This window comes from Bos javanicus, chromosome 4 (assembly GCF_032452875.1).
Source record: "Bos javanicus breed banteng chromosome 4, ARS-OSU_banteng_1.0, whole genome shotgun sequence".
Classification (NCBI taxonomy): domain Eukaryota; kingdom Metazoa; phylum Chordata; class Mammalia; order Artiodactyla; family Bovidae; genus Bos; species Bos javanicus.
The window spans coordinates 23,459,913-23,487,467 of NC_083871.1; the positions used below are offsets into that span (position 1 = coordinate 23,459,913).

Below are 27,555 nucleotides of genomic sequence, written 5' to 3' on the forward strand. Positions count from 1 at the left end.
TAATCTTGACCTTATTTTGCAATTATATATTTCATTATTCACTGATCTATTGTCTGGATACTCAATGAAAATATAATTATCAAATAGTAAAAGCCCTTTATTTCTCACTCACTATTTAGCACATTGAACAGTGCCAACATATACTAGATACAAAGAGTTCATCATCAATATACACTCTAACAAATACTATAATCCACCTGTCTCTGTCCACTGATAATAATATCTTTAAAACTGTTTTATAAGGAAATAATTAGAGGATACTCTGGAACTTCTATACTCAATTTTGAGATTTAAGGCATTTGCCAGTTTCAAACCAAATAAAGTTATTAATTTTCAAATACCAAAAATACTTTTGAGAAGAATATATAAGAAGCCACATGAATGAGTCTCTTCTTTTTAATCAATATACAAATATTAACACTGGAATACATGAGCATCTCATAAGCAATGGTTCATTCTTTCTATCTATCTATCTTTAGATTCTATACAATTTAACACATCATTTTATAATATTCTTTTATTGTTATATCCTTAATAAAAATCACAAATATATCATATGCCATGTTTTTAACTTGGTTTCAAATTCTGTCATATACACAAATACATATATATGTCGTAGAGTCCATAAGTTATCCAGGTACAAATGGAACAATTGTTCTCAAATTTTTCTGTGAATCAAGTTACTTAGGGAGTTTGCTTAAAAAGGAAATCACCTGTGCAGTTTCATCTCTAGAGATTCCAATTCAACATATATGAGGTGAGGTCAATCCACTGTATCTTTAACAAGCTCCCCAAGGGTTTCTGATTCACACTGTCTTAGTAGACACTTTTCAAACTTCACTGGGTTTAGATGCTAAAAATATTTAGGATTCAGTTCTTGCTTCTTAGCAAATATGGTTTTCTTTTCTTTGATATCTTCAGGTAAGATTAGCCTATTAATGATATTTCAAATTATTTTAAGATTTCATCTTGAAATATTCTCCATTTTCTCATCTGCTCCATCTACAGTATTCCATTTTTGAGTTCCTTCAGTATGTCAAGTGACTTCCTACCTCTAGAGGTATAAACCTGATATTTATTCTGCCTGTCAAGCCCACCTTCAATACTATATGGCTCTGTCATTATCCACCTATTAGAGTACTCCCTATTTTGGGCTTTTCTCTCAGCTCAAATGGAAAAGAATCTGCCTGCGATGCAGGAGACCTGGGTTCAACATGGAACAACAGACTGGTTCCAAATCAGGAAAGCAGTATGTCAAGTCTATATATTGTCACCCTGCTTCTTTAACTTATATGCAGAGTAAATCATGCAAAATGTAGGGCTGGATGAAGCACAAGCTGGAATCAAGATTTCTGGGAGAAATAGCAATAACCTCACATACGCAGATGACATCACCATTATGGCAGAAAGCAAAGAAGAACTAAAGAGTCTCTTGATGAAAGTGAAAGAGGAGAGTGAAAAAGTTGGCTTAAAACTCAACATTCAGAAAACTAAGATCATGGCATCCGGTCCCATCACTTCATGGCAAATAGATGGGAAAACAATGGAAACAGTGAAAAACTATCTTTTAGGGCTCCAAAATCACTGCAGATAGTTACTGCAGCCATGAAATTAAAAGATGCTTACTCCTTGGAAGAAAAGCCACGATCAACCTAGATAGCATATTAAAAAGCAGAGACATTACTTTGCCAGCAAAAGTCCATCTAGTCAAAGCTATGGTTTTTCCTAGTCAGGTATGGATGTGAGCACTGGACTATAAAGAAAGCTGAGTGCTGAAGAATTGATGCTTTTGAACTGTGGTGTTGGAGAAGACTCTTGAGAGTCCTTTGGACTGCAGGGATATCCAACCAGTCCATCCTAAAGGAAATCAGTCCTGAATATTCATTGGAAGGACTGATGCTGAAGCTGAAGCTCCAATAGTTTGGCCACCTGATGTGAAGAGCTGACTCATTTAAAAAGAACCTGATGCTGGGAAAGATTGAAGGCAGGAGGACAAGGTCACAACAGAGAATGAGATGGTTGGATGGCATCATCAGCGCAACAGACATGAGTTTGAGTAGGCTCAGGGAGTTGGTGATGGACAGGGAAGCCTGATATGCTGCAGTCCATGGGGTCGCAAAGAGTCAGACAGGACTGAGCAACTGAACTTATTTGGGGCTTCTCTCTTAGCTCAGACTGTAAAGAATCTGCCTGCAATGCAAAAGACCTGGGTTCGATTCCTGGGTTGAGAAGATCCCCTGGAGGAGAAAATGGCAAGCCACTCCAGTATTCTTGCCTGGGAATCCCATGGACAGAGAAACCTGGTGAGCTACAGTCCATGGGGTCACAAGAGTGGGACATGACTTAGTGACTAAACCACCACCACCCCTCAAGTTCTCCCTATTTTACCTTGTCAGTTCCTAAGTAAGCTCATTCATTATGCTGATTATTATCTTGCTTGTCAGTAAGAAGTCTCACAATTTACATATGACTTCATATTCCACTAGAATTTAAGGCCCTTTATAAAGCAGATCTTGTGTTCTTTCTATTCTTAACTGTCTATCCCAAGTGCAGAACATACCACGTAGTGCAAAGTGAGTCTCAGAAAATTGGTTACATCTTGTACTCTTCTGACTTCCCTGGTGGCTCAGACGGTAAAGCGTCTGTCTACAATGCAGGAGACCGGGGTTCAATCCCTGGGTTGGGAAGATCCCCTGGAGAAGGAAATGGCAATCCACTCCAGGACTATTGCCTGGAAAATCCCATGGACAGAAGAGCCTGGTAGGCTACAGTCCATGGGGTTGCGAAGAGTCAGCCACGACTGACCAACTTGACTTTCACTTTCTTGTACTCTCCTGGACAAGTTGTCCTTTCATCTTTCAACACTTTTCCTTTGTTTGTGATTCTTTCACACAAGTCAGAGATTAAAAATATGAACATTATTTTAAATTTAACCCATGCTTACCTCATTTCTTAAGTTGGAAACCCAAAAACCAGAGAAAGAGAAAGTTAGATGCTTGCCCTCCCATCTAGTGTATAATTAGCAATCACAGTCTAACTCTTGGTCCACCGTTTGTTTCTCTACCCCAGACTATTAGTCAAAATTATATTACATCTGACAGCAGTTACATTTGCTAAAAGCACATGAAAGCTGTCATGCAGTGAAGAAATGCTAACTTTAGTTTATTGAAAGACGGTGCTCTGCACTATATTACTGTTTTTTAAAGATTTTTGTTGTTGTTGTTGGTTTGTCATATCTATTTACCTCCTCCCCATCGCAGGCATCTTGCTAGATCATTGCCGGTCCCGAGAGGCAGAATAGCCACTGGAGGATGCTTGACTACATTAGCCTTTTCTGTATAATTGAAAAATTAAAAGAAAAAAAATTGGTCATTGACTGAACAACAATTAAAAAAAAAACACAGCTTGGCATGGAAGACATTCTACAGGGTACTTAGAAAAAGTCACATTTTATATATATATATACAATATGAATTTGTAGCAATTTATAAAACAAGTAAATAACATAATTCACAGTGTGACAGGAATTTTTAAGACTTATATGTGAGGAAAGACTTTTAAATATGTTAATTTAGTTAAAAATTGTAGCACATTTGACTTAACTCAGTTGAAATTCTCAAGGGTGCAGGTATATGCAACACAAGGATAGCGCTAAAGTGGAAAAGTAGGTTCTTTAGAAAAGTCCTTTGGCAACATCAAGTTTAGGTATACTTTAAGAAAAATATATTTTGAAAACAGTTGAATTCTAAAAGTTAGTGAAATGGGGAGAGTGAAAAAGTTGGCTTAAAGCTCAACATTCAGAAAACAAAGATCATGGCATCTGGTCCCAGCACTTCATGGCAAATAGATGGGGAAACAGTGGAAACACTGTCAGACTTTATTTTTTGGGCTCCAAAATCACTGCAGATGGTGACTGCAGCCATGAAATTAAAAGATGCTTACTCCTTGGAAGGAAAGTTATGACCAACCTAGATAGCATATTAAAAGCAGAGACATTACTTTGCCAACAAAGGTCTGTCTAGTCAAGAATATGGTTTTTCCAGTGGTCGTGTATGGATGTGAGAGTTGGACTGTGAACAAAGCTGAGTGCCGAAGAATTGATGCTTTTGAACCGTGGTGTTGGAGAAGACTCTTGAGAGCCCCTTGGACTGCAAGGAGATCCAACCAGTCCATTCTAAAGGAGATCAGCCCTGGGTGTTCTTTGGAGGGAATGATGCTGAAAGTCCAGTACTTTGGCCACCTCATGTGAAGAGTTGACTCATTGGAAAATATTCTGATGCTGGGAGGGATTCGGGACAGGAGGAGAAGGAGACGATAGAGGATGAGATGGCTGGATGGCATCACTGACTCGATGGACATGAGTTTAAGTGAACTCCGGGAGTTGGTGATGGACAGGGAGGTCCGGTGTGCTTTGATTCATGGGGTCACAAAGAGTCGGACAGGACTGAACGACTGAACTGAACTGAACTGAACAATGGTTCTATTGCTCTGTGTCAGAGTCAACAAAAGATTTTGTTTGAGATTCAAGTTGATATAGTGTTTGGGTTCAGAAAATATCATATCACTGAAATTCCACATGCTTTTGTTTGAGTTACTAAAGACGTCTCACAAACATATATTACTTTATTTTTCTCCCTTCTCAGTGCCTCAGAGTAAGCATATGTGGGTAAAAAATGGGTAAGGAATAGATTATGTAGGGATGTGCCACAGTATACTACCAAAGGCTTAGATTTTAGGGACTAATGAAAACCAATAATTCCTACTATTTTCACTAAAATTCTTACAAGTCCTCAAACACTGTTCAAGGGACTCCTTAATTTTGGTAGTTCTTGAACTCTGGTTTTGTCCTTAAAATATCAATACTACTGACATTGTTTATTGGAGGGCCAAAGAATACAATTTTCCCTTTTCTTTTTGGAAAAAAAAAAAAAAGGTTAGTAGAGTAAAATTGTTAGGTGCTTACCAAAAGGGTATTGACAATATGTATTCATTTTTAATCTGAATATTTTTGAGGGTATGAAAAGGTCAAATATTCTCCACTGCATTAATTGAATAAAACTTTGCTTCAATACATATAGATAGTAAAACTTCTTTTGAATCAGGTCTTTCCTTTTTATGAAAGGATCTATTTTTAACAAAGAATTGGTCAGTCCAGATCTGGAAGTATCTGTGAAAGTCACTCAGTCATGTCCAACTCTTTGCAATCCCATGGACTATACAGTCCATGGAATTCTCCAGACCAGAATACTGGAGTGGGTAGCTGTTCCCTTCTCCAGGGGATCTTCCCAACTCAGGGATCAAACCCAGGTCTCCTGTATTGCAACTGGATTCTTTACCAGCTGGGCCACCAAGGAAGCGGTTTTATTAAATTCCATGAAAAAAATGAATGAGAAAACAAGCATTTCTAGTTATTTGTAAATTATTTTGACAGTTAAAAATCTGAACTACAGAATAAATTAAGCCATCAATATTCCAGATGTCTGATTGTTATCACTATGTATTTTATTTAACAAAGATATGGATGTGTTAAATAAACAAATGAAATACACAGAATTTAAGGTTTCCACTCTCACCCAAGCCACATTAAATACGTGTCTTCATTACCTATGCAGTCCAAAATCCACCCTACAGTTCCATCTCCACCGCAGGCTAACACTCTGAAATCAGGAACATCACGGAAAAAGTTTAACCTGAAAAATAAGCATGTTACAGCACATGATTGATATTTCAAAGTTAGGACATTTTTATTTTTGTATATTTAGCATTTCATCTAATGAAAGATTTAGGTTTTGTTGAAAAATAGTAAACCCTTATCTACAATGAAATTCTAAAATAGAAGTATCAACATATCCTAATTTAAATGTTATCATTATAAATTCTATATTCCATAATACTTATATTTTTCTTTTAACAACTCTAAAGTGAAAAAATAAAATTAATAAATTATAATAATTTTCATTAAGGTACAATCCCATACGTGATATGCAGTTTACCTAGACTATACAGATTACCTAGACATATGTATACAAATATGTTTTATTTACTAATTTTTATTGACCAACAATTCTCTCTTGAACAATTATATAAATGTGACTAATAGCTCAGTAAAAAATGTCTTTGAGAGTTTTCTGCCTTCTCCCTTACTGGGAGAAATTGGTCAGGCTGTATCTGAGGTTTTAGCCAACTGTTTTCAGTGTTTCCTTCTGACTTTGAATCTGAATAGAAGCCAGGCTTCCTCCTCTCTTTTGACCTCCTTGGCAGTGTTTACCACCCAGAAACACACAAAAATGTCTGGGTTGGGTGTGATAAGTGCTCACCACTTCTGCTGCTACTGCATGCAGCATGCTTATGAATGCATCCTACCTTGGGGAAAACTACAAAGACAAATAATGCATTCAGTTATACAATCATGCATGCCTATTTTCTTGAAAAAACAAAAAACAAATTTGAAACAAGACAGAATATCTGGGAATGTGTCTCTTCAACTTTCTAGCCCTGGTGGTAACAATATAATATAACTGGCTCTTCCTATCTGTAGATTCTGCATCTGTAGATTCAACCAACCAGGAATTGAAAGTCTTTAAAGATAAAATCCAGGAAGTTTCCAAAAGTGAAACTTGAATTTGGTGAATCACAACTTATTACAGAGAAGGTATATTGTATTTTACAACTATATACATAGCATTTCCATTTTATTAGGTATTATAAGTAACCTAAAGTTCATTTCCAATGAGTCAACTCTTCACATGAGGTGGCCAAAGTACTAGAGTTTCAGCCTCATTCCTTCCAATGCTGGGAGGGATTGGGGGCAGGAGAAGAAGGGGACGACAGTGGATGAGATGGTGGATGGAATCACTGACTCGATGGATGTGAGTCTGAGTGAACTCTGGGAGTTGGTGATGGACAGGGAGGCCTGGCGTGCTGCAATTCATGGGGTCGCAAAGAGTTGGACATGACTGAGCGACTGAACTGAACTGAACTGAACTGAACTGAAAGTTCATTTAAATGTATGCCAACAATTGCCACTGTTTGTAAGGGACTTAAAGCTCCTGTGAATTTTGTTATCTGGAGAGTCCTGGAACCAATCACCTGTGGATATCAAGGGAAGACTATATGCAGTCATCTAAGAACATTTTCTTTAATATTACATATATAAATGTACATGTCAATTTTATCACACTGGGGCTTCCCTGGTGGCTCGGATAGTAAAGAATCTGCCTGCAGTGCAGGAGACACAGGTTCAATCTCTGTGTAGGGAAGATCCCCTGGAGAAGGGAATGACAACCCAACTCCAGTATTCTTGCCTGGAGAATTCCATGGACAGAGGATCCTGGTGGGTTACAGTCCATGGGGGTCACAAAGAGTCGGACACGACAGAGCGACTAACACAATATAACATTTTATGATTAAAAATAATGTCATTTCATGTACTTTATTTTTAGTGTTTCACTGCCACAAAATAACAGGTATTGTAGTTAATGTTGTTTGAATACATTTATTTGAGCAAGTGTATCAGTTTTGAAAGCTAATCTTCTAGAAGGGAAATAATTACAACAACACATTACCCTCTGGATGGTTCCCACTATAGAAAATGTACATGTCCATTTCCTTGAAACTCTAAAACACTACTTATAAACAACTTTATGATATTTCTTCAATAAGTAAGAAAAAAAAATACCATGGTGCTATTATCATAAAATCACATTCCCCTGTTTACTAGCTGTTGAACGTATTTTGTAGGCTCACAGACCTGTGACCTTCTTTGTGAACTGCATCATCAAAGCATTGTACCTCTTTCCTATGAGTTGTATTTTATTCTTATAAACACTAGACATTATTAGTAATATTTTCATTCAAATTAGTATCATTAAATTTTTGGTTAATGTAATACAAAATGTGTAAATATAATAGTAATGTAAACAAGTCAACTGAACCACCGCCACCTAGAAACAGGAAGCACAGATATTTAGAACACAAAATTGTCCTGTACTTCGTTGTGTATTATATTGTGGATATTTACCTTTTGTTAGACACATTGCAAAATTTTCTTCCAGATTATCACTGGGTTAGTTTGCTCAGATTATATAAGCAAAACAATGTACCAGCTGTCCACCCCAGAGAGTAGAACATTTCTAATAACTTGCATATGCTTCTGCGTTCCTTCCCCATAGGACCCTCCTCCCTTGTTAACAAAAGTGGGCATTATTCTGAATTTCAGGTTAGCATGCACATGCCATAAACAACACATTGTTTGTATTTTGCCTTTTCTTCACAGCATTAAGATTCCTCCATGTAGTAGCTGAATTTCCATCCATCAGTAGTTGAAGTCATTTATACCCACTGCTGTGTTCAATACCATTTCTGTGATTATGCTTTTTAAATCCATGCCATTGTATATTTGGAGTATTTTATATTCTTATAAAAATCCATTTTCAGAAATACTTTCTAATGCACATGGACGGTGATCACTCTTGCAATTTGACAAGATATTATCAATTGGTATCCTATAGTAGTTATAGCAATGCATGTACTTATCAGGAATATTAGAACAAGTGTGCTGAGCCCATCTGTTCTAATACTTGTAATGTCACTTTTTTTTTTTTTAAATTTCATGTGTTTCCTCAAATGTGCAATGTCTTCCCCATCTTTACTCCTTATTTCTTGCTGATTTGTAAAAATTCTTTACTTTTTCTTAATTTTAATCCTTTTGAGGATTTTTTTGTTTGTTTACTTTGTGGTTTTTTGAAAAATACTTCCTACAGGAAGAAAGTTTCTTCTTTTACTTTCCTAAATGTGTATTTTAACAAACAAGATTTTAGTTTTAATGTACTGAAGTTTATCCATCTTATGATAAATGGCTAGCACTTTAGCTTGTTTTGTGTAACAAAATAGTTGTTTCCTCAGTGGTCAGAAGAGAACACATGTACTCTCTTAAAATTTCAGTTTTATTTTTGACTAAGAAATTGTCTGTGGGGATGTGAGACAGGATAGTATGAAGTATTAACATAGAAGAGAATATATTTTATACATAAAATATTCACAGCATTCTACACTGGTTGTGTCAAAAAGGGATCCCTTTCTTTTCCCTTCTTCACTACCTTTCTTCTTCCTCTGCTGCTGCTAAGTCACTTCAGTCGTGTCCGACTCTGTGCGACCCCATAGACGGCAGGGCTCCCCCGTCCCTGGGATTCTCCAGGCAAGAACACTGGAGTGGGTTGCCATTTCCTTCTCCAATGCATGAAAGTGAAAAGTGGAAGTGAAGTCGCTCAGTCGTGTCCGACTCTAGCGACCCCATGGACTGCAGCCTACCAGGCTCCTCCCTCCATGGGATTTTCCAGGCAAAAGTACTGGAGTGGGGTGCCATTGCCTTCTCCTCTTATTCCTCTACCCTCACTCTTTCTCTTTCTCCATTTCCCCCTTTCTCACTTCCTGCCTTCCTTCCTTTAAGCTATTGTGCAACAATTTCCATCCGTAAATCCATCTTTTCATGTTTTAGATAACTCAACTTAATATCATGCAGATCCATCATGAATCAAATTTCCATATGTGGGTATTTTTCTTTTAGACTCTATTCTATTTTATTCATGAATGTGTCCATCTCTGGACCAGTACCACACTTATAATAGGTCAGCTTTATAGTTAGTCTATACCTCATTGAGCATGAAAAATTTTAGCTATTTTTTCTCTTTTGCTTTTCTATATACATATTGAATTTAATTTCTCATATTCCATAAAAGTAAAAATAAAGACACAAAAAATCTTTATTTTTTAAAAATTGGAGTTACATGAAGCCTATGTATGATGTTATTTATTTCCTCATCCATGGATATAGGATGTTTCAATTTACTCTTTAACATCCTTAAATTTTAAAAATTTTTTGCTTGCAAGTCTTTGTTACATTTACTCTTGGATGGTTTGTAGTTTGTGTTAGTATCTTAAACTTTTAAATTGTTAATTAATGTTTTTGTTGCTGGCATGTAAAATACATTTGAGTTTAATTTATTGATTTTATAAACAGCCACATTATTCTTCATTTTTTTCTGTTGCCTATATTTTATTTGTAGACTTATTTGGATTTTTATCTAAACAACTATATCATGTGCTAATGACAATGATACTGTTGCTGATCGTCAATCCTTATAATTATTTCTCTCCCTGTCTTGCTGTGCTGGCTATGGAGGGCTTTAATAATTTGCTGAATTAGAGCATACATACATACCTTGTGCCTGAAATTACATGGAATACTTTCAGAATTTATCCACTTAGGATGATGTCTGTTGTAGGCATTTTCTCCTTCTTTTCTGAGTGACATCTTAGATAAGGTTAATAAAATTTTCTTCAATTCTTTTATATAGAAGGAATTTATATTATAATTCAGTGTTAATACTCTCTGTACCTTGTGAAATACTGATATGATTCATTTAACTGGAAATGTGGGAGTATACATTTACATATTTATGTATCACTAAACCATTCTTACTATGCTTTCACGTGCTCAAATTGACACTATTTATTAACATTTTTATAGAGAATTGGGTTTGGTTTGCTAACATTTTATTTACAATGTTTCATGTATATTCATGGACACAATAGATTTAATATATTTTTCTTCATACCACCTCTAATTTTTTATCAAATTATTCCATCTCCTAAAAACCTTTGCAGAATATGCCCTTATTTTGGAGTATCTGTATATTAAAACTGTTAGCACTTGCAAATCAACTATCCAATTTCTGGTGAGTCTTTGATATTTTTTAATTAATAAATATTAAATATTACAATTAATTTAATAATTACTGAAAAAGGTAATATTTTCTAATTCTTCCTAAATTAGTTTGTACCAACTATATTTCTGTACTAATTTGTCTGTCTCCTACATTTTCAAAGACCTTGTCATTAAAGTCTATAAAAGCTTTTCAAATATGCCAGTATCTGAAATGTTTACCATAACTGTTTCAAGTAAAAGCCTAATCACCCATATGACTCACCATTGCTCTTCTATTCCATAATGATATTTCATCTGTTACTAATTCTTATTTTCTTTTAAAATAGTCATTTTTCGTTCTTCTGCAACATCCTACCCCTAAATATAAACTGCGTGTGACTGTCAGATCAGCTTACTCTCTGTAAACTGATTGCTAAATGGATTGAAAAACTGACCTCTCTGTCTTAACTTCTTATTCTACTCCATCCATGCAGTTTTCCCTAGAGATTAATTCATTACTTACTTCATTCATTCCTTGAATACCATGTGTGTGTTAGTCTCTCAGTCATATCTGACTCTTTGTGATCCCAGGGACTGTAGCCTGCCAGTCTCCTCTGTCCATGGGATTCTTCAGGAAAAGAATACTTGAGTGGGTTTAATTCCCTTCTCCAGGGCCTTGAATAGTAGCCTTAGGTGAGCTTCAGTTTGGTATCTTTAAAATGGAATTAAAACCCCCTGCTTTATTTGCCTGTATTGTGGAATAAACAAAGGATGTATATAAATTTAATTGTATTATAAGCCATGCTCTGTGGAGACACCCAAGACAGACAGGTCATGTTGGAAAGCTCTGACAAAACATGGTGTACTGGAGAATGGAGTGGCAAACCACTTAGCATTCTTGCCTTGAGAACCCCATAGACAGTATGAAAAGGCAAAAAGATAGGACACTGAAAGATGAACCCTCCAGCTTGGCAGATGTACAATATGCTACTGGAGAAGAGCAGAGAAATAATTCCAGAAGGAATGAAGAGGCTGAGCCAAAGTGGAAATGACACCCAGCTGTGGATGTGCCTGGTGGTGAAAGTAAAGTCTGATGCTGTAAAGAACAATATTGCATAGAAACATGGAAAGTTAGGTCCATGAATCAAGGTAAACTGAAAGTGGTCAGACAGGAGATGGCAAGAGTGAACATCAACATTTTAGAAATCAGTGAACTAAAATGGACGGGAATGCATGAATCTAATTCAGATGACCATTATATCTACTACTTTGGACAAGAATCCCTTAGAAGAAATGAAGTAGCCCTCATAGTCAACAAAAGAATACAAAATGCAGTACTTGGGTACAATCTCAAAAACAAAAGAATGATCTCAGTTCATTTCCAAGACAAACCCAATATCACAGTAATTCAAGTCTATGTGCCAAACACTAATGCCGAAGAAGCTGAAGTTGAATGGCTCCATGAAGACCTACAAGACCTTCTAGAACTAACATCTAAAAAAAGATATCCTTTTCATCATAGGGGACTGGAATGCAAAAGTAGGAAGTCAAGACACACCTGGAGTAAGAGGCAAGTTTGGCCTTGGAGTACAAAATGAAGCAGGGCAAAGGATAACAGAATTTTGCCAAGAGAACGCACTGCTCATAACAAATACTGTCTTCCAACACAAGGTACCACTCTACACATGGACATCACCAGATGGTCAATGACAATATCAGATTTATTATCTTCTTTGCAGCCTAAGATGGAGAAGCTCTATACAGTCAGCAAAAACAAGACCAGGAGCTGACTGTGGTTCAGATCATGAACTCTTTATTTCAAAATTCAGATAAATTTGAAGAAAGTAGGGAAAACCACTAGCCCATTCAAGTATGACCGAAATCAAATCCCTTATGATTATACAGTAGAAGTGACTAATAGATTCAAATGACTAGATCTTAAAGTGTGCCTGAAAAACTATGGATGGAGGCTTGTAACATGGTACAGGAGGTAGGGATCAAATCATGCCCCAAAAAGAAATGCAAAAAGGCAAAATGGTTGTCTGAGGAGACCTTACAAATGGCTGAGAAAAGAAAAGTGAAAGGCAAAGGAGAAAAGGAACAATATGCCCATCTGAATGCAGAGGTCCAAAGAATAGCAAGGAGAGATAAGAAAGCCTTCTCAAGTGGACAATGAGGAGAAATAGAGGAAAACAATAGAATGGGAAAGACTAGAGATCTCTTCAAGAAAATTACAGATACCAAGAGAATATTTCATGCAAGAAGGGCATGATAAGGATAAAAAGAGTATGGACTAACAGAAGCAAAAGAGATTAAGAAGAGGTGGCAAGAATATATAGGAGAATTGTACAAAAAAGGTCTTAATGATGCAGATAACCAGGATGGTGTGGTCACTCACCTAGAATCAGACATCCTAGAGTGTGAAGTGAAGTGTGCCTGAGGAAGTATTACGAAGAACAAAGCCAGTGGAGGTGCCGTTCCAGTTGAGCTATTTCAAATCCTAAAATATGATGCTGTTAAACTGCTTCACTCAATATGCAGCAACTTTGGAAAACTCAGCAGTGGTCACAACTGGAAAAGGTCAGTTTTCATTCCACTCCCAAAGAAGGTCAATACCAAAAACATCAAACTACTATACAATTGCACTTATTTCGCATGTAATGCATCCTTCAATCTGGGCCTCAAGAACCAAGAACTTCCAAATATATAAGTTGCATTTAGAATAGGCAGAAGAACCAGAGATCAAATTGTCAACATCTATTGGATCATAGAAAAAGGAAGGGAATTCCAGAAAAACATGTATTTCTGTTTTGTGGACTACCTGAAAGCCTTTGACTATGTAGATCACAACAACTATGGAAAATTCTTAAAGAGATGAAAATACCAGACTGCCTTACCTACCTCCCGAGAAACCTATATGCAGGTCAAGAAGCAACAGTTAGAACTGGACATGGAAGAATGGACTGGTTCAAAATTGGGAAAGGAGTACATCAAGGCTGTATATTGTCAACTTGCTTATTTAACTTCTATGTAGAGTGCACCTTGTGAAATGTCGGGCTAGACGAAGCTCAAGGTGGAATCAAGATTGCAGGGAGAAATATCAGTAACCTCAGATGTGCAGATGACATATTCTTAATGGCAGAAAACAAAGAGGAACTAAAGATCCTCTTGCTGAAAGGAAAAGAGGAGAGTAAAAATGCTGGCTTACATCTCAACATTCAAAAAACTAAGATCAAGGCATCCGGTCTCATCACTTCATGGCAAATAGATGGGGATACAATGAGAACAGTGACAGACTTTATTTTCTTGGACTCCCAAATCACTGCAGATGGTGACTGCAGCCATAAAATTAAAAGACACTTGATCCTTGGAAGAACTATGATAAACCTAGATAGCATATTAAAAAGCAGATACGTTACTTTGCTGACAAAGGTCCAGTAGTCATGTATGGGTATGAGAGTTGGACCATAAAGAAAGCTGAGCACCAGAGAACTGATGCTTTCAAACTATGGTATTGGAGAAGACTCTTGAGAGTCCCTTGCACAGCAATGAGATCAAACCAATCAGTCCAAAGGAAATCAACCCTTAATATTCATTGGCAGGACTTATGCTAATGATGAAACTCCAAAACTTTGGTCACCTGATGCAAATAGCCAACCCATTGGAAAAGACCCTGATGATGGGAAAGATAGAAGGCAGGTGGAACAGGGGACACAGAGGATGAGATGGTTGGATGGCATCACCAATTCAATAGATATGAGTTTCAGCAAATTCCAGGAGACCATGAAGGACCAGGAAGCCTGGTGCACTGCAGTCCATCAGGTCGCAAAGAGTCAGACACTACTGAGCACTGAATAGCAACGACAATTCAGAGATATTATTAATTTAAGAATTTTCTCTTTATGAAAAGTAGTAAATATATTTTATAAATCAGATTGTCCCTCCTCTATTTTACCACCATCTTCACCCATCATGTTCTGACAAAATAGCCTTTTCTAGGAGCAAAGCTGGACAGTGATGAACTGGGAGACCTACTTATGGCAATGGGGACAGAAAGTGCATAGGAAAACAGCTCTGCCTGAAAACAAAGGCAAGAGACTTGGCAGAGTCAAAATGCAAGACTTTGTGTGACAATTTACTTTTCATTCATTAAGCTGCAAAAACCAGCAGATGTGAGGCTCATACTTCTTAAGTCATACTAAGGATGCGGAGGATGAGCGAATGAGGAGTGTTTGAATAGATTCCCCTTTGTGGACACTTGGGTACTGTAGACTATGTTTTACCTGTGAAGGTAAACGTTTCACTTGAAGAACCAGTAGGTTCTTTTTTTTTTTTTTAATTTTGCAATGAAATAATCATGTGTGGGTCCTGAATTTATTTTTTTGCCATTTAATGGAAATTTTTTTTAAAAAATTGGGACACTTTTTAAAGCAAATCAATGATTCTTGAGTTTTCAGTGTTCATCATTGTAGCACTGACTCTCCTAGAGTATTTTTTCTTTATCCCTGACAGCTAAACTCAAGCAAGATCCTATGTAATTTGTGGGTTAAGCAACTCTGTGTCTAACGCCTCACACTTCAAAAAAAAAAAAAAAAGGTGAGTAGTAAGATCAAGATGGTTAATGCCAATGAAAGCAAGTAAAAGTATTTCATCTAAAAAAAAAAAAAAGTATTTCATCTAAGATTCAGAAGTCTACTTTCCATTTTAAGTAAGTATTAGGATAAAACAGGTATAGAAAAATTAGGAAGTTTTCATTGGTGCCTGATAACAATATCTAAAAAGCACACCAGAAAAACTTGCTAAGAGAGAAGAAAAATTGCAGCACTGATTCCATTATCTTGGAAAGTGTCTTATGACTGGATTTTTTAAAGGACAATATGTAGGAATTTCTTTTAATTCCAATTTCACATTTTATTATTCACAGAAAATGGGATACTGCCATTTGTATATAATTTTTATATATCAGGTTGAGCATATAAATATAAATAAACATATGGTTATTAAAATGTACATATCATACATTATATATTGCAAAATTATATTCTTTGATACTTGTAGGAAATCAATATGAGACTGATAAATATTGTTAGCATAATGATCCAGAGTGAATGCTCATTTCATTGTACATATTCACTTCGTTGTATTAAGGATCCAAAATAAAGGCTTCCCTGATAGCTCAGTTGGTAAAGAATCCACCTGCAATGCAGGAAACCCCGGTTCTGTTCCTGGGTTGGAAAGATCTGCTGGAGAAGGGATAAGCTACCCACTCCAGTATTCTTGGGCTTCGCTTGTGGCTCAGCTGGTAAAGAATCTGCCTGCAATGCAGGAGACCTGGGTTCGATCCCTAGGTTGGGAAGATCCCCTGGAGAAGGGAAAAGCTACCCACTCCAGTATTCTGGCCTGGAGAATCCATGGACTGTACTTTTGCTTTCACTTTCATTTTTTCCTTCTCTTAGTTTAAAATAGTTTACTTCAAGATTTTGCCTTTAAAAAGGTCTACATTTTGATTTAAACATTCTGAGCCAGAAACAAGCATATTTAACTCTTATTATTCAGCTTAATTCATATTCATACCTCCCTTCTCCAGCAGATCTTCCCAACCCAGGAATTGAACCAGGGTCTCCTGCATTGCAGGCAGATTCTTTACCAACTGAACTATCAGGGAAACCCTCATACCTACATATACACAGATACATATTATTCTTACACTTATAAGATTAGATGGCTTCACAACCGTCTCACTAAAATCAGGCAAAAATATTTGGTCTGTGATGTTGTTGTGGTTTGAAAGTATTTTCTTTTTGGTCTAAAAAAACCAATTCTTAATACCTTCCACCTTGATTTAGGATACCCACACTGTGTCTATACATACTTTGATATCATTGATATTATTACTGCTGTTTCAGCCAATTTGAAAAAAAAACTATGCATTTTTATATATTAAAATATATATATTTGGAAATGTAATTAAAATATTTTTCAGTTTGTAAGTCACACAACTACAACACAGATAAAACTGACTAACAATTTTAGAATGAAGTGAAAAATATGATAAGGGGTTTAATTTAGCCAGAAATTACACCTATTTCCTGATCTTTCAAAGTTAACTTGGAAAAACTCATGCTAGTTCTTAATACTTTCAATTGGAAAGCACAGAGATATAATCTGTGGTACAAACAAAAGTCTAAACCCCTAACATGTAGCAGTAAAAGTGATTACTTTGGGTCTGTTTGGCAAGGCCACTCAAATCCATTCTGTTATCCCAATGTTTTTAATAATTAGGATGAATTTTATTTCATATGCATCAGATCATTCTACCAAGTGACTTCAGAATGAAAAAGTAAGAAGTTATTCTAAATTAGGAAATAATCCAGACATATATAAAGATAAAATTTTATTTTGACTAATATCAAAGTACTTTGGCCACCTCATGCAAAGAGTTGACTCATTGGAAAAGACTCTGATGCTGGGAGGGATTGGGGGCAGGAGGAAGAGGGGACGACAGAGGATGAGATGGCTGGATGGCATCACTGACTTGATGAACGTGAGTCTGAGCGAATTCTGGGAGTTGGTGATGGACAGGGAGGCCTGGCGTGCTGCGATTCATGGGGTCACAAAGAGTTGGGCACGACTGAGTGACTGAACTGAACTGAACTGAACTGAATATCAAATACAAAAGAATAATTATATCTATAGAAAGGGATACATTAATTAAAAATCCATATACCTAAAATAATTTATGAATGATATGGGACCTGTATCAATTATCTTATTTAATATGCATTTATTAACAACATCTCTGTACCAGAAACTGGGTTACAGTCCAGAGACTTAAAAGCAGGTAGAGTCCTTGCCATCAAGTATCTTAATTGAGAAGGCAGACAAGAAAATATCCAGTTCATATCACTATGGGATGTTTTCTGAAAAAAGTTAATGCATTTAACGCAGATTAGCAAGAGGAGCCTGCTGCCGTCTATGGGGTCGCACAGAGTCAGACACGACTGAAGCGACTTCACAGCAGCAGCAGCAGCGAGAGGAGCATAAATGCATACGAAAGTGAATTTTTTTTTCCATTCATCAAGTTATAGTCAGTGAGCAAGTTTGGAAAAGAATGAGAGAATGAAATGTATAAAATGTAAAATTTGAGATGAAGTCAGGGGGAGAAGGGGACGACAGAGGATTAGATGATTCGATGGCATCACCGACTTTATGAACATGAGTTTGAGCAAGCTCTGGGAGTTGGTGAAGGACAGGGAAGCCTGGTGTGCTGCAGTCCATGGGGTCGAAAAGATTCGGACATGACTCAGCAACTGAACTGAATTTAACTAATGGGACATTAGCATGGAATTGTAGACTATTAGTAAAATAAGTCTACATGGGGAGATAAATCTGAGATGCAGTAAAATATTCATAAGGAATCCATGTATACTTGACGATCAAAATCACGAAATGAGAATAGGCTCCCTAAAAACTAAAAACAGAGCTACTGTATGATCCAGCAATCCCACTTTGGGGCATATATACAAAGAAAACTATAATTCAAAAACATACGTGCAACCTTATGTTCATTGCATCACTGTTTACAATAGCCAAGAAATGGAAGCAACCTAAATGTCCATTGACGGATGGATAAAGACGATGTGGTTATATACATATGATATATGGAGAAGGCAATGGCACCCCACTCCAGTACTCTTGCCTGGAGAATCCCAGGGACGGGGGAGCCTGGTGGGCTGCCATCTATGGGGTCGTACAGAGTCGGACATGAATGAAGCGATGCAGCAGCAGCAGCATATATATATATATATATATATATGATTATTATTAGGGTTAGGGGGGTGTGTGTGTGTGTGTGTATATATATGTATGTATGTGTATATATATATTTATATATATGCATACAGAGTTGAGAAGGTAAGTAGCTATACATTTGTACAGAGATTTTCTAATTAAAAATGAGAATGTGCTCAAGTTAACATGTTGCTCACATTTTTGCAACTCTGCAATGACCTAGGAAATATTATTCTGTTTTCCCCTTTGTTCCTGAACCTCTCTCCTCCAACCATTCCTATTTAATCTGTGATTATAACACTTTAATCATCACACATGCTTCCATACACTAACCCATATTATTTTATGCAGAGTAGTCATATATTAAGAGAGCTTACATACTTGAAATACAAAGGAATAGCTCAATATGTACCAATGAGATGAGGTGGATATAAATAGAGTATCAAAGAAGCAAGAGGAGCAGGCACCCAGAACAGAAGCTGAATATATGTTATGTAGGAGGAGAGATGCCTCTTCAGTGAGAGAACAGGGAAGGAAGTCAGGATGGGTATGAATATCAACGTGTTCATCAGGGCAGGAGTAATGAAAATAAATTGAGATAATTTACTTCCCATGGCCTCTGATTGATAAATTAGGATTAAGGATGAATACTGATTTTCTGGAATGTGATGTTTAGAAAAATTGGAAATCCTCTATAAAAATATGCAAAAATATATACAAATTTAGGTGTATATATACTATATATACATATATAAATCAACATATAATATACACATAAAATTTATTAAAATAAATCACAACACTGAAAATTTAAGGTAGCTCATAGATATCATCATAAAATCTAGAATAAAAACAATTATATTAATTAGCTTGATATACTTAAATTTTTTCATTTGATTGGCTTTTCATATGAACAATTTTGAATGATAATTTTATGAAAAAATGAAAAGATAAGGTCAAATTGAATATTTCTATAAGCTGATTGCCTCCATATCAGATTATCTTAAACTTGAGTTTTACAGTTTTACATTGATAAGGAGGGCATAATCTGAAAAAGTTGAGCCAGGATAGTGTTATCCGTAGAGATTTTAAAGACTTCATTGCCTCAGTGACCTAAGATTTGAGTCTTACTTTTTTTCCCCCCAAAGGTCCCTTAGTGTCTGTAGAATCAGTAAGAGAATGATTGAATAATTTGTGAATGTGTGTGAGCATGTGCGTATGCATACACCTTGACAATTAAGGCTTTCATTGTAATTCATAAGACTGTTAAGGTGTCTTTGAAAGCAATTATGATTTATGTGCATGCCACAACCAATTCAAAGCATATATTTTTATCTATGTTTCTTACTTTAATAAAAAACATTTTTGTCATAATGATGTGGTTTACCAAGATGTCTATTTAAATTATCACCACAAAAACAAATAATTGGATCTTCAGGGCTGTACTTTTTAACTGAGTCTATGATAACATTATCAATGTCCAGTGTTTTCCATCATTGAAACGAACTTCCAAAAACTCGATTGAGAGTTCATAAATTGAATGCACTAAAATAATTATTGCAATAAATGAATGTTCTATTTAAAACATTCTGATGCCTCTGATGTAAAAATGCCATTACTTTATGTTTTAAAAGTTTTTCTTTTACTTGTATAACCAAAATTTTAATAAATATTCTTACTTATAACACAAAAAGACAGCTTGAAATAAAAAATGTACATTAATTTTAAAATCACACTATATCTAAATGAAAAAATTGTATTTAAAAATCTGCACACATGCTAAGTCACTTCAGTTGTGTCTGATTCTGTGCAACCCTATGGACTACAGCCTGCCAGACTCCTCTGTCCATGGGATTCTCCAGGCAAGAATGAATACTGGAGAGGGTTGCCATGCCCTCTTCACGGGCATCTTCCCTACCCAGGGATTGAACCTGCATCTCTTATGTCTACCTGAACTGGCAGGAGGGTTCTTTACCATGAGCACCATGTGGGAAGCCCCATATTTAAAAGAGTGATATGCAAACAGATTTTCTGCAGTTTAAAAGATTGCCTTCAAGCAGAGAACTCACGATTAATTTTAAACAGAAACTGATGCTTCTTTAGCATTTTTGTGTTTATGGTTTCCATGTGGTCCGTGATATCACTAGAGTTCCCATCACAAATGGAATAGATTGATAAATATTTCATACAAATTATGTATTTGTCATCAATACTTTTTAAAACACAGAAATTCAGAACTTAATTTTTCACTTAATATGCATTTTCCTTTTTGAGAAATATTTGATGAAAAGTTTTATTGCAAAATAAAAATGTATTATTAAAAGTATTTTTTTAATTGGAGAGGCTCAAGACAATATTTATGTATGATATATTCGTTTAATAAGACACCTAGGAAGAGTATTCAAACCTCATTAAACGTATTTAGCAGACTGTTCAACTTCTCTTCCTCACATATATTTCATGTCCATCTATTCTATGATTTCTCAATTCTACACTGACAATGCTGATTATTATATCTGTTCCCCTTTGCATCTTACAAGGAGATGAGAGGCACAGGCCACAGCATAACGGACTAGCATAACAAGTATACCAGTCGGCCAACAAGGTTTCCCAGTGAACACTGGATTTTATTTTTGAATTCTCTGTATATTGTATTTCAGAAGAAATTGTTGCTTTCTTCTGGGGAGGACTGGGAAAAGAGTGTTTTTTCCCTGCTTTTTTAGATGAAATATTTATAAGTCAAAATGAAAACTCAGTTCATTAGATGTGTTCATGAACTCTGTTCATTAGACATCTTGCATCTTGTTAGAGGATAACAGTAGAACCATGATGAACAAATTAGACAAATCGCAAACCTCTCAAGTTTATTATAATGTACCCATTATATAATGTACCCGTTAATAATAATACTTAAATTAACAATACCTAATTCTTATGCTAATACTAAATTGGGTTGGATGCTGGAACACCAGGAATAAACCAGGAGAATCCCAGGTAAAATTAATTATTATGGTCACAGAAGCTGTAAGACCCTATGTGATTTGACCCATCAGTACTATCCTAATAAGCTATCTCGTATTCATTCTGCTCCAGCCACCCTGACCTTCCTGCTAATGTTTCCCAATTATGTCAAATATTCTCCAATCATGATGCTTTTACTCTTGCTCTTTCCTCTGCTTTAAATGTTATTACATCTCCTGCACTGGCAGGCAGGTTCTTTACCACTAGTGCCACCTTGGAAGCCCAGATGTTATTCTATAAATAACCAAATGACTTGTTCACTCATCTCCTTCACGTCTATAGTCAGTGAGTCCTTCCCTGCTCAGCCTATTTAAAAGAACAGTCACATAACACTGACTACCAATGTACACTCTTTGCCTTCCCTGCTGACATGTATATATTTTATTACTTTCAGTTCATTTCAGTTCAGTTCAGTTGCTCAGTCGTGTTCGACTCTTTGCAACCCCATGAATCGCAGCACACCAGGCCTCCCTGTCCATCACCAACTCCTGGAGTTCCCTCAGACTCATGTCCATCGAGTCGGTGATGCCATCCAGCCATCTCATCCTCTGTCATCCCCTTTTCCTCCCGCCTCCAATCCCTCCCAGCATCAGAGTCTTTTCCAATGAGTCAACTCTTCACATAAGGTGGCCAAAGTATTGGAGTTTCAGCTTTAGCATCATTCCTTCCAAAGAACAAACCAGGGCTGATCTCCTTTAGAATGGACTGGTTGGATCTCCTTGCAGTCCAAGGGACTCTCAGGAGTCTTCTCCAACACCACAGTTCAAAAGCATCAATTCTTCGGCGCTCAGCTTTCTTCACAGTCCAACTCTCACATCCATACATGACCACTGGCAAAACCAGATGTATGCCTTTTTCTACTAAAATATAAGACTAGGAGAGCAGAAAGTGTTGTCCCTTTTGTTCATACTGGGTTGGCAGTGCTAAGACTTTTTCCTGGCAACTGGTGGCCACTGAATTAATATATGCTGAATCAATTTACATTACTAATATTAAAAATATATATACACCCATATATGTTGTTATTATTAAACTACCATTTCACATTTAGTTGGTGCATCATTATTCTGTTTAGAGTGGACTACATTTAATAGTCCAGTTATTATTTCCAATTAAATTATAGGAGTAGTTTACTAAATTATCATTAATAAAGGATTCAGAGATAATCATCTGCTCTGAGTTTTCTTATTTTCACTCATTAGTAAGACATTGCTATTTGACTCCCTGGGGCTGACAATAAAATTGTGCCAGGGAGCTTGCTTAACAGACTTAGTAACAGCAAACTGAGGACAGTCAACAAAAATAGCTTATGATACTTATTAGAAAGTTGACTTTTGTAGAATAAAATAAGCAACAGGTAAAAGGATACAGATAAATGAATCATTCATTTCCAAAAGCCAATTTAGGAGAAAATATCATTTTTTTACAGTGTTCAACAAATTTGGATAAGTAATCACCTCTAACAGTAGCTTAGGCTCTATAACCTGTTGTTCAGCTATTATTTTCTCTTTGAAATGAATAATAAAAGTTCAGATTTTTCAATATCTTTTAAAGTCATAATCAATTTGTTGATGTTTGTGGAAAGTGACTATAGAGTTGTAATACCCAAAATTCTTTTGCAAGACTGGAAGTTATATGACTGTTAAGTCTAGGAGCATATTGTATTTTTGTTACTTGTATAACCTGCAGATCTTTAGTACAGAAGCATAGTTTGATTCTCAGACTCAGTTGCTAAGACAGAATTATGATCAAGACAGAGATAGAATTATGCCTACACATTTAATTGGGGGGTTGCAAAAACATCTACAGCATATTTTATGATTAATTAGGATTGAAAGGGTAAGTTGAGAGCTTTATTCTTACACTAGCAAAGCAATGCTTATTTCTCTGGAAATTTCCAGTTCAGTCAGATTGAATTTTTTTAATTAATTTACTTATTTTAATTGGAGGCTAATTACCTTACAATATTGTGGTGGTTTTGCCATACATTGACATGAATCAGCCATGGGTGTACATGTATCCCTCATCCCGAACACCACTCCCACCTCCTTCCCGATCCCATCCCTCTGGGTCATCCCAGCACACCGGCTTTGAGTGCCCTGTTTCATGCACCAAACTTGGACTGGTCATCTGTTTCACAAATGATAATATACATGTTTCAATGCTATTCGTTCAAATCATCCTGCCCTCACCTTCTCCCACAGAGTCCAAAAGTCTGTTCTTTATATCTGTTTCTCTTTTACTGTCTCGTATATAGGGTCATCATTACCATCTTTCTAAATTCCATATATATGTGTTAATTGAACTGATACTGTATTGGTGTTTTTCTGACTTACTTCACACTGTATAATAGGCTCCAGTTTCATCCACCTCATTAGAAATGATTCAAATGTGTCATTTTTAATAGCTGAGTAATATTCCACTGTGTATAAGTACCACAGTTTTCTTATCCATTTGTCTGCCAATGGACATTTAGGTTGCTTCCATGTCCTGGCTCTTGTAAACAGTGCTGCAACGAACATTGGGGTACACATGTCTCTTTCAGTTCTGGTTTCCTCGGTGTGTATGCCCAGCAGTGGGACTGCTAGGTCAAATGGCAGTTCTATTTCCACTTCTTTAAGGAATCTCTACACTGTTCTCCATAGTGGCTGTACTAGTTTGCATTCCCACCAACAGTGTAAGAGGGTTCCCTTTTCTCCACACCCTCTCCAGTGTTTATTGTTTGTAGACTATTTGATAGCAGCCATTCTGACTGGCGTGAGATGGTACCTCATTGTGGTTTTGATTTGCATTTCTCTGATACAGAGTGCTGTTGGGAATCTTCATTTGTGTTCATTCTCCAGTGAACACAATCTTCATTCTCCAATCTTCATTCTCCAAAGAATACATACATCTGTATGTATTCTTTGGAGAAATGTCTGTTTAATTCTTTGGCCCATTTTTTGAATTGGGTTGTTTACTTTTCTGGTATTGAACTGCTTGTATATTTTTGATATTAATTCTTTGTCAGTTGCTTCATTTGCTATTTTTTCTCCCATTCTGAAGGATGTCTTTTTATGTTGTTCATAGTTTCCTTTTAAGAAAAAGCTTTTAAATTTAATTAGGTCCCATTTGTTTATTTTTGCTTTTATTTCCATTACTCTGGGAGGTGGGTCATAGAGGATTCTGCTGTGATTTATGTCAGAGAGTGTTTTGTCTATGTTTTCCTCTAGCAGTTTTATAGTTTCTCGTCTTCCACTTAGATCTTTAATCCATTTTGAGTATATTTTTGTGTATGGTGTTAGAAAGTGTTCTAGTTTCACTCTTTTTCACGTGGTAGACCAGTTTTCCCAGCACCACTTGTTAAAGAGATTGTCTTTTTTCTATTGTATATTCTTGCCTCCTTTATCAAAGATAAGGTGTCCATAGGTGTTTGGATTTATTTCTGGGCTTTCTATTTTGTTCCACTGATCTACATTTTTGTCTTTCTGCCAGGAACATACTGTCTTGATGACTGTAACTTTGTAGTATAGTCTGAAGTCAGGGAGGTTGATTTCTCCAGATCCATTCTTCTTTCTCAAGATTGCTTTGGCTATTCGAGGTTTTTTGTATTTCCATACAAATTGTGAAATTATTTGTTCTACTTCTGTGAAAAATACCATCGATAGCTTGATAGGGATTGCATTGAATCTATAGATTACTTTGGGTAGTATATTCATTTTTACAATATTGATTCTTCTGATCCATGAACATGGTATACTACTCCATTTGTATCATCTTTGATTCCCTTCATCAGTGTTTTATACTTTTCTATATATAGGTCTTTTGTTTCTTTAGGTAGATTTATTCCTAAGTATTTTATTCTTTTCATCGCAATGGTGAATGTTATTGTTTCCTTAATTTCTCTATTTTTTCATTGTTAGTATATAGAAATGCAAGGGATTTTGGTTTTTTAATTTTATATCCTGCAATTTTACTATATTCATTGATTAGCTCTAGTAATTTTCTGATGGTGTCTTTAGGGTTTTCTATGTAGCGAATCATGTCATCTGCAAACTGTGAGAGCTTTTCTTCTTCTTTTCCAATCTGGATTCATTTTATTTCTTTTTCTTCTCTGATCGCTGTGTCTAAAACTTCCAAAACTATGTAACAGTAATAGTGAGAGTGGGCACCCTTGTCTTGTTCCTGACTTTAGGGGAAATGCTTTCAATTTTTCACCATTGAGGATAATGTTTGCTGTGTGTTTATCATATATGGCTTTTATTATGTTGAGGTATGCTCCTTCTATGCTTGCTTTCTGGAGAGTTTTTATCATAAATGGGTGTTTAATTTTGTCAAAGGCTTCCCCTGCATTTATTGAGATAATCATATGGTTTTTATCTTTCAATTTGTTAATGTGGTGTATCACATTGCTGCTACTGCTAAGTCGCTTCAGTCGTGTCTGACTCTGTGGGACCCCATAGACGGCAGCCCACCAGGCTCCCCCGTCCCTGGGATTCTCCAGGCAAGAACACTGGAGTGGGTTGCCATTTCCTTCTCCAATGCATGAAAGTGAAAAGTAAAAGTGAAGTCGCTCAGTCGTGTCTGACTCTTAGCCACCCCATGGACTGCAGCCTACCAGGCTCCTCCGTCCATGGGATTTTCCAGACAAGAGTACTGGAGTGGGGTGCCATTGCCGTATCACATTGATTTATTTGTAAATATTGACAAATCCTTGCATCCCTTGGATAAAGCCCACTTGATCATGATGTATGATCTTTTTAATATGTTGTTGGATTCTGTTTGCTAGAATTTTGTTGAGAATTTTTGCATATATGTTCATCAGTGATATTGGCTTATAGTTTTCTTTTTTTGTGGCATCTTTGTCTGATTTTGGTATTAGGGTGATAGTAGCTTCAAAGAATGAATTTGGGAGTTTACCTTCCTCTGCAATTTTCTGGAAGAGTTTGAGTAGGATAGGTGTTAGCTCTTCTTTAAATTTTTGGTAGAATTTACCTGTGAAGATATCTGGTCTTGGGCTTTTGTTTGTTGGAAGATTTTTGATTACAGTTTCTATTTCTGTACTTATGATGGGTCTGTTAGGATTTTCTATTTTTTCCTGGTTCAGTTTTGAAAGGCTATACTTTTCTAAGAATTTGTCCATTTCTTCCAAGTTGTCCATTTTTTTTTGCATATAGTTGCTGATAGTAGTCTCTTATGATCCTTTATATTTCTATGCTGTCTGTTGTGATTTCTGAATTTTCATTTCTAATTTTGTTGATTTGATTCTTCTCCCTTTTTTTCTTGGTGAGTCTGGCTACTGGTTTGTCTATTTATCTTCTCAAAGAACCAGCTTTTAGTTTTGCTGATTTTTGCTACAGTCTCCTTTGTTTCTTTTTCAATTATTTCTGCTCTAATTTTTATGATTTCTTTCCTTCTACTAACCCTGGGGTTCTTCATTTCTTCTTTTGATTAACAGTTTCTTAGCATATTAAGGATTTGTTCCGCTCTCTGACATAACAAGATTTCATAACAAGAGACATAAGTAATAGGTCTTAAATTCTGATTCAAGAGGGTTTTTATTTAAGTAAGAAATTTTGTTACATAAAACAGCATTTTAAATTAAGAAAGTCATGAAATCTGTGGAATGTGTTATGTGTTTTCTAAATTACAAATTTATTTTAACAAGAGAATATATTCCAAGGCTTTAATATGGAATATGTGTAATACTTGGAATATGTGAATCTGTATGTTGACTGTTACATTTTTTTTAAAATTATATATGTTCTACATTTAGTTCAGGTAGATGAAACCAAAGACTTTTATAAAGCACTCATTCCAGAACAATTCTTTATGCCTAACTTTGCTGAAAGATCTGGAAAATAATTTATTTTACATAATTTAAAAATATTGATCTTGTATATTTTTTTCAATTCAATAAATACTTGTTGTTTTTTACTTAAATATTTTAGGGATGATATGAGAACAAGCCATCTGTACTTTCATGAAGCTTAAAGTCAGAGGGAATAACCAATATCACATGTATGCAGAAAACTTGATATTAACTTTTCATAAGTCAC

At 35.9% G+C, this 27,555-nt stretch overlaps 1 protein-coding gene across 7 annotated transcripts in view; it reads right to left on the reverse strand.

Annotated features, from left to right (window-relative positions):
- Window positions 1-27,555, reverse strand: part of DGKB (diacylglycerol kinase beta) — an 869,212-nt gene that overhangs the window by 492,786 nt on the left and 348,871 nt on the right. For all 7 annotated transcript variants that reach the window (XM_061413599.1, XM_061413603.1, XM_061413600.1 and 4 more), the window contains 2 exons: window positions 5,605-5,690; window positions 3,245-3,334 (listed from right to left, as the gene is read on the reverse strand). In XM_061413599.1, the coding sequence (XP_061269583.1) occupies window positions 3,245-3,334; window positions 5,605-5,690 (176 nt within the window). The remainder of the gene's footprint in view (window positions 1-3,244; window positions 3,335-5,604; window positions 5,691-27,555) is intronic.